The 13591-nt window shown below is 39.5% G+C and overlaps 1 protein-coding gene across 1 annotated transcript; it reads right to left on the bottom strand.

Moving 5' to 3' along the window:
- Positions 1–6296: 6296 nt before the first annotated feature.
- On the bottom strand, positions 6297–11927 carry LOC103709170 (wall-associated receptor kinase-like 14). The gene is made up of 3 exons (XM_008794398.5): positions 11019–11927; positions 8758–8829; positions 6297–7589 (listed from the first exon to the last, which is right to left on the bottom strand). The coding sequence occupies exons 1-3, from the start codon at positions 11719–11721 to the stop codon at positions 6418–6420; spliced, it is 1947 nt and encodes a 648-aa protein (XP_008792620.2). The 5' UTR covers positions 11722–11927; the 3' UTR covers positions 6297–6417.
- Between the last annotated feature and the right edge of the window lie 1664 nt (positions 11928–13591).

Genomic DNA, 13591 nt, shown 5'->3' with positions numbered 1-13591 from the left:
TCTAATGAACCATATCAAATAAGGGGCTAAGAAAGGTGCAAGAAGCACCCCAATGCCCTGCATTGTTAGGGAAGATGAATTCCGACCTTAAAGATATTTTGACATTTGAAACTATAGTGCCAATTTAGCAATCCAAAAACTAGAGGCCGGCATTCTTTGAAATCTAGCTTCTCATTACGAGCATTCTATAGCAGCCACCCGTTAAAGCCCGCAAAGCTTTTAACTCTACAAAGTCTAGTAGGCTTTTTTTTTTTTTTTTTTTTTTTGATACAATGGTGGTTCACACTGGTCTTACATGAGTACGGCTAATAAAGTCAGAAAAAAAAAATTAATGAATAGAAAAAGGAATAGTCTTGTAATTCTGCCATAGGACCCCATCCGAATATTGGGCAGCAAGGGAGGCACCCAATTAGTAGCTCTATTAGCCTTCCGATAGACACGAGTGGCTCGGAAGGAGCCACATCCTTTCGAAAGCCTGTGTATGTTCCATAGCCGATTGTCCGTCGTCGTCCTATACTGGCCTTAAATTCATTCGATCGTCGTGGCAGAATCCTCTTCAAGATAAATACAATCCACACCCAGGACAAGCGTTGCATAAGTGAGACATTTCCAGGCAACTCTTAGCTCTGCTCTGATGATAGATTGATAGTCGTATCTAAGATGCATTGTCTTCCGACCGCAATTAGCCTGGAGTCATAACCTTTGATCACAAAAGCCCACCCCTCCTCTACCTCCACCATTAGACTAAAATGTAGTAGTTTAGAGGCAGCAAATTATTAGGTTGGCATTAAAAAATGGATATATATGAAAATTTGAACAACAAATAATTTTAACTTAATTGGTATGAACAATAGAATGTGTTACTTGCATGCTTTAATGTTGAGCACTTCACCTTCAACGTGCATTTAGTTTTGGGAATAAAGAAAATTCAAAAAAATCATTTTATTTCTATGTATTCCTTTTCATCCAATTTCATCCTATTTTTATTGAATATATCTGTAATTCTATTTGATTGGAAAATCTGAATAAATTGAAATAGTTGAAAATGCTGTTGGTTGGATAACCTGAAGTAAATGAATAATTGTTAACATTTTTGCAATTCAAGAGGAATTAAAGCTATTTCAAAAATTGAATAAAATTATCCAAACCATCCTCATCAAATAAATTTATGCAGGTTAAATAAGATTTTCTATCCACCGGTTAAAAGTAAATAAAAAATAGGTTTGTGGCTGAATAAACCTCCTATTCAACACTTATCAAGGATCTATCTATCAACCAAATAGGCTTATTTAATATTAGTCACACTCATTCATGAATGAAAGATGTGATTCTTTTTATTAAAAAAATATAGCTCTTTCATTAAATTGCTTGGTTCATCTTAGGGGTTTTGAAATTCATCTCCAAGCTCATCTGCAGCAAAGTTTTCTGAAAGAAAGTGAAAACAGCCACTTTGTGAAAGTCAGATGTCAAGCCAGGCTACCATGTAATGGCTGCTTTTACCCAATAAGTCCTATCATAGACTAATTAAGGCATTCAAAATATCATGGACCATCAATTACAAAGCTAGCTGTTGATCCGCATATGATTAGTAGATCATTCATGGGAAAAATGGAAGAACTGCAGCATGGATTTGTAAACCTTTTCTTCCATCTATGATGATATATGATGCCCATAGGCAATAAGCCGACAAGAAGGTCTCACGGGCTTGCGACGCCAAAAAGTATATTGTAACAACTCAGAACCCCAGCCAAAATATCTAGCCGAAAGATATTATTTGGGTTTCTTGATCCTGAGTACTCAAGATCTTCAGCAAATAATCAATGTGGGACTAAACACACACCCGCATGAGTCCTCACATACTCTCTCCATTTAAGCTCCAACGCCCTCATCAGGCTAAGAGTTCAAATATGTTTAAATCTAATCATAAGCACTACGATTGGGCCGTGGTCAATGCCAATGGATCCGCGCTGCAGTATCCCATAGTCCACATAGATTATCACCTGGGTTGCTTCCATACTATTTGTAACAACCTAGGACCTCATCCAAAATAGCTAGTGAGAAGGTATTATTTGGATTCTTTAATCCTGTATAAGTATCCAAGATCTACCAAATAACCAATGTGGGACTAAACACACGCCCGTACAAGTTCTTATATAAATAAGATGTCTCAATTCTTCATATAGCATATTCTGCAATTAATATAAATTTACATCCCAACATCCCTGGTGTCTACCCATCTACACTAATCCTATGTCTGATTTTATAACTTATGATTTATCCACTTATGCTTTGATACCATATTAATTGTCATGCCCCCGACCCAAGATCGTGAGCTGGAGGCTGCGGAAATGCTACAGCTTATAGGAAACTCTCCTCACGAGCATGCAAGGCATCTCGTCATGAGATCATAATCAGGCAGCATGAATAATTTAAATAATAACGTTCAAATTCCAATTAGATGACAAAATTAAAAGTTTTACGAATTAATAATATTTCAAAATCTTGCATCAACTCTAAACTAAAATTTAGTCTAAATAAAGATGTCAAAATCTTGTCTCTAATCTCTCTCCTATGATAAATCCTCAAGTCGAGCTAATTCTTCATATCTGTAAAAATAGTAAAAAATTGTATAATGAGTTAAACAATCCAGTAAGCAATAAACACTTTAGCTAGATAAATCAGATAATATATTAAATAATCATTTACAGAAAAGAAGCATAAGTATTTCATCAATTTAAAACCAAATCCAGATATGCAACATTTTTGAAACATGACACGTACCAAATTCAATTTTTTTCAAAATCTAAACGTTGTTCATAAATCAATTTCTTTCAAATCATCAAATTCAACTTGACATCCTAGAACTATGATCACATCGAAATGCCACCATATAACCTCCAATGACAGGGTATCAAAATACTAACGTACAACCTCCACTGGCAGAGTATTAAAGTGCCAACATACAACCTTTATTGACAAGGTATCGAAGTGCCAATGGGGGGCCAATGTGCAACCCCCATTGGCAGGATATCCAAATGCCAACGCACAACCCCACTAGCAGGATATCAAAATATAGTTTGGTTGCAAGTCCAAATCCGTTTCGAAGCAATACTTGTTTTTCCATATTTAGTATTCCAAATTATAATATACATAAAATTATACGACATCGAAATCAATCGATCATAATCCATATCAAAATCAATACGTTCAATTAAAAATTATATAATATTCTAGAAAGAGGCATATATAATAATAAAATACCATGCTTGATTCTTGAAGTTCATAAATCAAGAATAATTTGATTCGAAAAATATTTATAATTTGTTGATAAATCTAAAAAAGGGGTTCCATTACTTACCTTACGAATGCAATCCAACTTATAGATCTAATTAATTCCGAAAATTCTTTTTAGAGCCTAATATTTCAAAATTACACTTTTCATTAGAATTTTTTCATAAAGTACTTAAAAATGAAAAATCCAAAATTCCAACACCCTCACACGGTTGATCAAGCGAGAGTGCCCGACACCCCAGTCGGTCCAATCAAAGTAAAATTCATCGAATCATGCTCGGACTAGGGCACAGATGGTTCAATAAAGATCAGGACGATCAAATCTAACAGTTTTTGGCAAGTGGCAGGGTGGAGACTGACACGTCTCCCGATGATCCTGGATTAGGATCCTTCACTAAGGTTGACCCATAATCATGAAGAGAAGTATCTTACAAGTCATCTCTCTCAAGAGTAGAGAGAGAAATTTCAAATAGAGAGAAACTTTATAGAGAGAAAGATGGAGAAGATAGAGAATCTCGATTTGGGTTCAATCAGGGGTCTGGGTTTAGTTGTCAATGGCATTGTTCAACCTAAATTAATTAACATGTCTAGCCATGAATCAAGAGAGAGAAACTTTACAGAGAGAAATAAGAGAGAGAAAAGACAAAGAAAGAGAGAACAAGATCACTCTCTAGCCAAGGGAAGAAGAAGGGAGAGGGAGAGGGTGGCTGTAATGCTGAATCAAGTTAAGAGACTCATGGTCGGCCAACAAGCGGCAATAGGAGGCTGACGGCCGACAGCAACAGATGGCGACATCAAATCAAAAAATAGGCGTTTTGACCTCCTTAAATTGCGGAATTGAGGCATCTCGACAGCCGGAACTCTGGCCAATACCATAAGCCACCATGGGGAGCTAGAGGGGGATGCCGACACAAGCGCCGATGATGAAACAAGCCGGAATTAAAAGGAAAAGCGATCGATCCACCCAAACAGGAGAAACAAGACATCACTCATTTCCACAAAATTCCAATGATCATCGGCTTAATTGGGGCTCTCAACGACCCCGAAAGTAGGAGAGAAAGAGTAGCTCAAGGGAGGCCAGATCCTTACCTGGTTTCCGGTGATGGTTGGCCACAGCAACGACGTTGATACAGTCGTCAGCTGCAGAAGAAATTGAAGAGAAATCTGATAGAGGCTGAGTTTTCTAGCGAAGTGGAAGAGGGATGAGGGAGGGAACCTCTAAATAGAGCTCAACCACGACCGAAATTCGACCCGAAGTCGGATTTCGTCCGACCAACTCGAAGAGGAAGAAGACTCCATCGGGATTCTGGCCTCTTCTTCCGAGGCATGTGCGCAATATGTGCCGATTTTTTTTTTTTTTTTTTGGATGGGCTAATTACTCTAGCCAGTCAAATGGATTGGCCCAGATAGTGGGGCATCACACACACACACACACACACACACACACATATATATATAACAACTAAGTTGACGTATTCAATTTGCTCTGCTTTCTGACTTAGCCAAATTGGACCCATCTTTTTTTTCAGCTTTCCTAAGTCAATTGAATCCTTGATTGGTTCATCTTGTTAGATTTTGTAGGCAAGTCAATGCATTGACTTGGTGTACGTTGAGGTTTCAGTAGTGAAACTTTAAGTACAGCTTACTTTTGGCCAAGAACTGGTTTACCAAACATTGGAAAGGTGTTTATTGTATTCAATAACAGAGCATTCACGTTACGTAAATCGGCCACAGCAAATGCACGAACCACTTATGTCCTTCGGCCAAGGCATGATAATTGAGAGTTTCTCTGCTCTGGGCCAGGTGTATATGAGGTTAAATCTGTGCTCCCTCGCTTGATCTCCCTTCCTTGATCAACATAAAAGAGCCTCAGATGTATCTTGAGGTCACAGAAATAGGATTTTCCAGGACCAAGCCATGATTCTATTGGATGCAGGACCTTGAAAATATACCAAACGCTATTCCCAGGAGACATCCATGAGGTTTATACTGAATCTTGAATATTGAACGAGTTTTGGTTCATGTGCAATGAGTCCGTAAGTATACTTGCATCACATTTTTTAATAAAATAGAAAGAAAATAATAACAATAATAAAAAGAAAAGCTAAGGAGAGAACGAGGCCACTTTTCATAATATATAAAATTTCTTCATATAATTAAAGCCATAACATCACATAAAATCCACGGAGAACAACAAATCCGCTACTCATAGTTATGCTAGCTTCGTGTTGCGAGATTTGCTAGAATTCTAATCTAAGAGATTTCTTTCCCTGCAATGAAAAGACGGTGGGACTGTTACCTGTTTATGATTTGAACCCAGAACTTTTTCTCTTTTTTTTGGGACACCACCCAAAAGAAAGGCTTGCTTTCCCATCAGCACGAGCTGCATTTCAAGTCCCGTGCCTTTGTTTTGCCCCACTTCTCAATGTAGACTAATCATTGTATGCGTCCAAGGAGTGCTTCATACCCACAAAGTAAGAATTCCGTGAACTGCAAAAGTAGACAAGACACTTTCCAGCTCTTCAAGTATGTCGTTCTCCTTAGCAATCAAATGGTGGAAAAGGCACCGTTCTTTTCTTTCTCTTTTTTTCTTTTCTTTCCTTCATTTTTTTTTATTTTTTTTTTGGTCTGATAACAGAAGTGGAACATTTATTTTAGAAAATGGAAATAGAACATATGAAATCTTTTGGCAGGATGGCAGTATCTTTCAAAGATTGCACTATGCAACTGCTGTTCTTGTATCTAGAAACGAAGATGCCCTCTCAGTAAATAAACAAAGGCCTATCAGTTTATACAGTGGTTGCTTTAAGATCTCAACCTAATTCTTTACCAACCCAAACATTTGAAATCGGTGATTTCTGTGAGTGCCTTCATCCACGATTCGAACTTTTCATAAAAAGAGATAATAAGACTTAGAAATCATCTATTAATCGATATTTTTTTTTTAATCTTAGTGAGGATTTAGAATTACCACCTATTAGTGGTCAATGGCATGCACATCAAAGTTATCTAAATCCCAAAGAGAGAGAGAGAATAATATTGCAGAGTATTTCACACTTGAATAAGAAACCTAACAAGCTTCGACCTTAGGGTCAAGAGAAGAAGAACTCCTACAGAAAACTGCGTTCAACGATTTACGCTGCTCATGGAGACATTAGTTGAAGAAGAACTCTGCTCGCTGAGCCACGCATCCTGCACCGAAACAGGGGAGTCCACCTTCGTAGCACTCATCAAAACCAACCTCCTGCTCTTCCCTTCTTGTGCCATCTCGACACCTCCATCCAACTCCCCATCCCTTAACATTTCCAACTCCTCCGCCACCTCCTTCATAGATGGCCTCAAGTCCTTGTGAAACGCCAGGCACCTGAACGCCAATTCCGCCACCTTTCGAATCGAAACCAGGGTCCATTCATCTACATTAACCTTTATGAAGGGGTCTATAATCTCCTCCATCCTCCCCTTCCCTATCCTATCCACGGCGAGCGCCGCGAGGTTCACCTCGGTCGGCGCTCGGCCAAAATCCACCGCCTTCATCCCCGTTATCATTTCCGCAAGCACGACTCCGAAGCTATAGACGTCGCTCTTGTCCGACAAATGGAAATCCTGGTGATACTGCGGGTCGAGATAGCCCGGCGTGCCCTGCGGCGCCGTCGAGATGTGGGACGACTCCGTCATGCCGATCCTGGAGAGACCGAAGTCCGCCACCTTTGCGCCGAAGTTGTGGTCTATCAGAATGTTGCTCGACTTGATGTCTCGGTGGTATATCGGGGGGTGGACGGCGGAGTGGAGGTAGGCAATGGCGTTGGCCGTCTCAGCTGCAATGGAGAGGCGGGACGTCCAGGAAAGACCTTCGCCTCGCTCGCCATGGAGGTGCTGCGAGAGCGTGCCATTGGGCATGAACTCGTAGAGGAGGATCTGCTCGCCTCTGTCCATGCAGCAGCCTAGAAGGCGGACCAAGTTGGGGTGGCTGACGGAGGAGATGAGCTTGATTTCGTTTGTGATTTGCTCCAGGCTATCGGTGTCGCGGCGCTGAATCCTTTTGACGGCGACCACCCCGGTGTTGCCGGGGAGTTTCCCGACGTACACCGTTCCATAGGCACCCGTGCCACGCCTGTTAGCGTCGGAGAAGTGATCTGTTGCTTGCTCGATGTCTCTGTAGGAGTAGACGGGAATGGTGCAGGATGCTTCCGATAGTAGGCGTTCGATGGTTTCTTGGCTTTTGGAGGCGGTCCTACGACGGTGGAAGAGGTGGCAGAGGAAAGCAAGGCCAGCCATTAGAAGCGCTCCGGCGATGATCCCTGAGAAAAGAAGTAGGTATCAGTAAGTTCTACCAGGCCACTGAATCATAAAGAAAGTAAGGTAGGTATATGTACGTTTTATTGTCAAATTGAAATTTGGAGTATCACACCCGGGCAGCGACGTAGCATTCCACATCAAGCACGTTTACAGAAAAACCAATGGAGCTGCAGACTGAATGATCTCATATATAGCCAATCACTCCAAAGGTGCCTTATATACATGTGTCCGTACTAAAACTATATTCATTTTAGCAAATAAAAAAAAACTATCTTCGGTTGGTGAGGCTCCGGATGATGATGATGGGCCTGGACTTCCTACAGAATAATTTCAAAGTCATCTACTCTTATAGAGGCTGAACATAAATCATGCAACCATTTTTTTTTAGGAAAAAAATGGCAAATTTTGTAGCCGACCATGGGGCTAATTAAATTTTGATACTATTTTTCTGGTGTAGCCATATTTACTTTAGTTTTGCAAATCAAGAAAAGAGAGAGCTCCACATATCAACTAGATCCTATGGAGCACATAGGACATTAGCTAGGTGGAGTGCATTTGATCACAGCTGCCATGCCAATCGCGAATGGCTGTGATTGATGAACCGGCCCTTTCCGATGCACTTGCGAGTGAGAGAATATGCTGACTCTAAAAAAAAATCTCAGACTGCTTACATAGCAGGTCTAATTGGTGGTGACTATAGATCATGTTTGGATAATAGGACAGGGTTTGTGGATTCTGTTACCCAAAAAACAAAAGAAAATGATTTGGATTGGGCTGGTCTTGTGACAGAGATAAGCAGCCTCGATCTGTGGGTCTCACATTACAGCATCTAAGCTGGATCATAAAATTAATGCTGTAGGTTGGCTCGGTCCAAAATTCGCAAAGCTAATTATATAACATAGTAGAGGCAGAGTAGTTGCATTTTGTTTTATTTTTTCTTGTTGTTCATGATAGGATTCTAGGAAAGCTATTCAATCTTTAACAACCATTCATATTTAGGTCAGACATGAAATAGACAAGAGGTCCACTTATATCAGAAGGACCACATTTCACTATTAGCAATAAGAACAATTGTACATAAAGCTGAACAAATTTCTTGTTCCTACTTTATTATGTGATCTATTTTTAGTTACGAATTATTATTGTGCAGCACTAAAGATTGATAGTTACCTGCAACGAGCAAACCTGATCTGGCGCATCTGCCTGATATGTATTTTGAAGCACTGCATGAAGAAACCTGAACTGCAACAAGCCAACAGGAAACAACATAACAAAAAACATGTTAGAACTCTCATTCAGCTATCTATGCTATATTACTCGCACCACATTGCTCGGTTTTGTAGGGTTTTTCAAACTCAAAATTAACATCTGTTATTTATTTTTTTTACTCTAATTACATGCAATCATGATCTATCGAAGTCATGCTCGCTGAATTATATAATAATTCAATTGCAGACAATTGCAACAAGATACATACTGCAGTCCAAGAAATACTGCGATCGGGCAGCTGGGGATATCTAATCAGCAGATCTATGCCACAATAAATGGTTGCAGTTGGTTGGTAGTAGTTGAACTGCAATCTCAATGGGTCTAGCATCAAACCATATTTCTATAAGGATAAGGCAGGATGTGGATGTCAACATGTCTCCATTCTTCTCAAAACTAGGTTTTACTATTACCCTAATGTGCTAATAGTTATAGTGTGTAATATTTAATAATGGAAGAGTTATAGAGAATTCAATTATATTAATGTTTATATAATACAATATTGGATTCTGAATTGGCATGGGACTTGAATTTGGAAAAGAAGATCGCAGCAAAGCAATGCATATGATTTTCTCCAAGGAGTTCGAATCAATAGTTGTGATTCTTTTACTTAAGAATGTTTGAAATCAATAGCCAGAATGGAGAGATATTTCAAGACACCATCCCCACCCCCTACTCCCAAACAATGAAAAAACAAAAAAATCCCACGAAATATTAGCTATACTCTTATATGTAGATTATTCAATTGAATCTGGAGGCTATATGAACTTGAAATTAAACAAAAAATAGAAAAATAAAAAGGTGTACTTTTCGAGAGAGATTGAAGTATATTCAACACATGGTTGGTGTAAAGAATGAAACCCCTAGCTTCATGGATGGGTATTCAGAAAACTAAAAACATTTTTATAATATTATTTTAACAAAATAAACAAAAAAAATCTTTTCATATATAATGTGTGAGTTTTAACATTGGACACATGCTAAGCATTTTGTAAGTAGATTATCTTAACGAGTTAGGATCCTTTTCCATTCGTACATGAACCAAAGTGGACCGGTTCTCTAATGATGACCAACCATGATGGGTGCGATGCCATGATTGGATGGACCCCACCTATACATTGTTCTATATATAACATTAGACTCATTCAATTACTACCCCACCCTATCAATTTGGGGTGGCAATCAGGTTGAGTCGGATCAAATATGGATCGGATTGGATATAGATTAGGTCAAAAATTCATCAACCCAAATCCAACCTATTTATTAAACAGGTCAAAATTTTAAATTTGAATTTGACTTATCTATTAAACAGATAGCCCAATCCGACCTATATAACTCATTTATTAAACATGTTAAATATGTTAGATGAGTTTTTAATGGGTTAAATAGATTTAAACAGGTTAGACTGGTTCAGCAGGTCGGGTTAAATAGATTAAGCAAGTTTCAACCAAATTAAATAGATTTTAAACAGGTTAAACGAGTTGGGTCATAATCCAATCTAGCTATTAAATTGGCCAAAATGGGTTAAACTGGTCCAAAGTTCAAATCCGAACCCAACCCATTTAATAAACAGGTTTAGACTGGTTGGCCCATTTACAACCCAAATCCATTTATATCAGACCTAAACTCGCTTATCATATATTAATAATATCACTATTATTCTCAACAAAATATTAATAATATCATTCTTATCATATAACAACCATTCATTCTAAGGTTATAAGTTATAGCAAAGACTACTTCTGTATAACAGTTTTCATTTAAACATCTAGTCTATGTAGCATAAGCGGTACCCCTCTCAACCAAAATATTCCAATAACCGCTGTAACGTTATGAAAACGTTATATAAAGTACGATCACCCGAAAAAAAAGATGTTTAAATAATTTTACTATTTAAAATGTTAAAATAATCGCCAAATAAAACGACGTCTCCGTAGCGGTCCAGCGTGCCGTAAGCTGACCGCAACCAACCACGCCACCATTGTTCCCCTTTATGAGTGCTTTTGGTTCCGATCCTCCGCGGCACACGTTAACCAAAACAACACCCTCCCAGCACCCCTCCAGTCAGAGTCACGGGGACGTAACCTTAGAAAGTTAGAATTATTCAAGCGAACCACCGCACTCGCGGAGCACCATAACTAAACCAGAGAAGGGATCGAACTAACCTCTGCAACCGTCGCCGGCGGCGAACCCGTCCCCGGCGAATCCCGGGTCACACGTGCACCTGTACCCCATCTTCCCGGCCACCGAAGTATTCACAGGCGCGCACGTCGCATTTGCGGAGCACCGGCAGTCGCCATTCATCCACCACCCGAGCTCCGCCTCACCGAACACCAGCTCCGCCTGGGACGTGCTATTCCCGCTGTATCTCAGCGAGGTAAACAGCAATCTACACTTAATCTCGGCAGTCTTTTCTCTGGATAGATACCTATCCTCCGTATGATCGGAGTAGCAGCTTATGTTATCTCCCTTGAGCCCGCATCTCTCGAGATGTAAGCCCTCGGAGATGATTTCAGTGGAGATGACGCATGCCGGGGAAGGGGAGCTGCACTTCCGCAGGAACAACGAGTTCCGCGGCGTCATCGCGTAGTTGCCCCCGAAGAGGTCTAGGGCGGCCTCGAACGGGCGGGTGCAGTTCGCCGGGATGCCGAGGAGGATAGTCTCGGATGTGATGTTCACGACGGGATATCCGCCGCGCAGGATAGCGGCTGTGCCGTTGCAGTTGAGGCGGATAGGGCATCCGGAGGAGAAGCCGAACGGATAGGGGACGCTGGACCCGCCGCAAGTCCGGTTACATCCTTCGGCGAGGATCGAGGAGAAGGCTGCTAAAAATAGGAAGGGGAGGAGGGCGCTTTGGTACGGAATCATACTTTTTAGGGAAAAGATGGATGGAATTGGATGGGATAGCGGAAGCGGAAACAGAGGGAGATTTCAGAATTTGGGGTGGAAGAAGGGAAGGGAAGGGAATAGCGAGTGCATGGTCTTCAGCAGGAGAGATGGAATTGGAATTATGATGAATATAGTAATCATTTTGGGCGGCGAAGTCTCTTTCTTCTTTAGTCGTTAATAGTGGTAGTATTTTTCTATTTGTCCCCGGAATTGTTATTGGGGAGTGCGAGATTCGGGAATTTGGTCAAGAGGAACGGCTGGTCAAAAAATTAGACCATTCCCAAGAAGACCCTCGTTCTTGGTAATATTTATGGACTTATGGAGATACTTGAGGGATGTAATTGATGCTGCAGAGGGGCATAATAGTCATACAGATAAATGCCTGGGAATTGATGATATACTAGTAGTGCCGACTGAAGTTTTCTCCAGCTACTTCTGAATTCCAGCGTAGAAGGAAATAGCAGAGTGATTAGGTGAATCCAGAGAAGAACATGATGACGTGGGACGGAGGAGGCTTTCAGTATTTAGAAAGGCCAACAGGGTAGCCGACTGGATGATAGCTTATGTGGCTAATCATTCAGAAAGTATCCTGTAGTTAGAAGAAAGGAAGTTGGCTCGAGCACTCTGTGAGCTTGTATTTTCTGATTTTATTGGATGTGTTCGTACACGCATAGTATGATCAACCCGTTAAAGCAAAAAAAAACAAAAAACAAAAAAAATATATTTTTTTAATGTAAAAAATTAGTGGTTATCGACCCCAAAACTTTGAAAATTTCTACATGAAATTTGATTGATGAGGATTGGAGCCAATATCTAGTTAAAATTTAAATTTTGGGTTCAAAGTCTTTGGATGGAGCAGGTATTTCACGTTCAGGAAAGTCTATACGGTTTGGCACATCTTTTTTCTTCTTAGATTACCTTCCACAAGGTATTTGGTGTCTTTTGGTTGGAAATTTGACCACGTTTTGTGATCCAGGAAGTGGAGATAATTTCCTTGAAATGTTAGGCAAATTTGGAGTGTGGCGTATGACTCGGTGGATATTTATGAATTGTATTATTCTTTTAAGCTTGATTTGAAAAATATAGTGATAAATTTTCGAAATAAAAATATCATCATAGATAACTTCTTAATTATATGCTTGAGATTTTTTTTGTTTTAAAGAAAATCCAAAGAGAATGATGATGAAAGTCACCTCCATTTTATTATGCAGATGGAATGTTAGTTTAATGAGAGACACCATTTCATTAAGTTTGGGTTGCAAGGAAACCGATTTAAATATTAAATGGTGGTTAAGCTAACCTTAGAGCGATACAATTAGATTTATTTACAATTAAATTAATGTTTATATGTATTTTTTTATTGTTTAATTGTCTCGATTGTGCCTTTTTTTTATTGTTTTTGTTCTATCTTCAGTCTATTTATAATTATACTATATCTAGGTTTCTAGGTGATTTGACTTGTCATCAGCATAGAGGTGCCTGTGACTGAGCTGGTCATGTTTCCTAGATCTAAATTAACTTGCACGTAGATGCAAAGTCAAAAAGATTTCTTTCTTTTTTTCTGACAGTTTAGCATGGTCAGTTTGTAAATTACTTTATATCTAGCATTTCTACTCCGCAGGCATATTCCACTGGACGAACAAAGAAATTGCTTGTACTTATGCTTATTTTGAGTTTAAGAAAAGCCATCATGGCAATGATCTTGTTGCAGTAGTAATTTAATTTTACTTTGGTGGAACCCATGTTTGTCCCGTTTCTTTTGTCTCTTTCACGACATATCCTCTTCTCCGTCTGAACACTAAACTTTGTAGAATGAGAGAAAGTATCTTAATCTGATGGCATTACCCTT

This window comes from Phoenix dactylifera, chromosome 1 (assembly GCF_051530095.1).
Source record: "Phoenix dactylifera cultivar Ajwa chromosome 1, Ajwa_hap1_PhDact_Kaust_v1.1, whole genome shotgun sequence".
Classification (NCBI taxonomy): domain Eukaryota; kingdom Viridiplantae; phylum Streptophyta; class Magnoliopsida; order Arecales; family Arecaceae; genus Phoenix; species Phoenix dactylifera.
The sequence above is the reverse complement of the archived record's forward strand: the minus strand, read 5'-3'. Positions and strand labels throughout refer to the sequence as shown.

Coding starts and splice junctions, on each gene's coding strand:
- LOC103709170 (XM_008794398.5), bottom strand. CDS start 11,721: ATGATTCCGTACCAAAGCGCCCTCCTCCCCTTCCTATTTTTAGCAGCC. Junction 8,830..11,018: donor CGCCGGCGACGGTTGCAGAG/GTTAGTTCGATC, acceptor GGCTTGTTGCAG/TTCAGGTTTCTTCATGCAGT. Junction 7,590..8,757: donor ATCAGGTTTGCTCGTTGCAG/GTAACTATCAAT, acceptor TTCTTTTCTCAG/GGATCATCGCCGGAGCGCTT.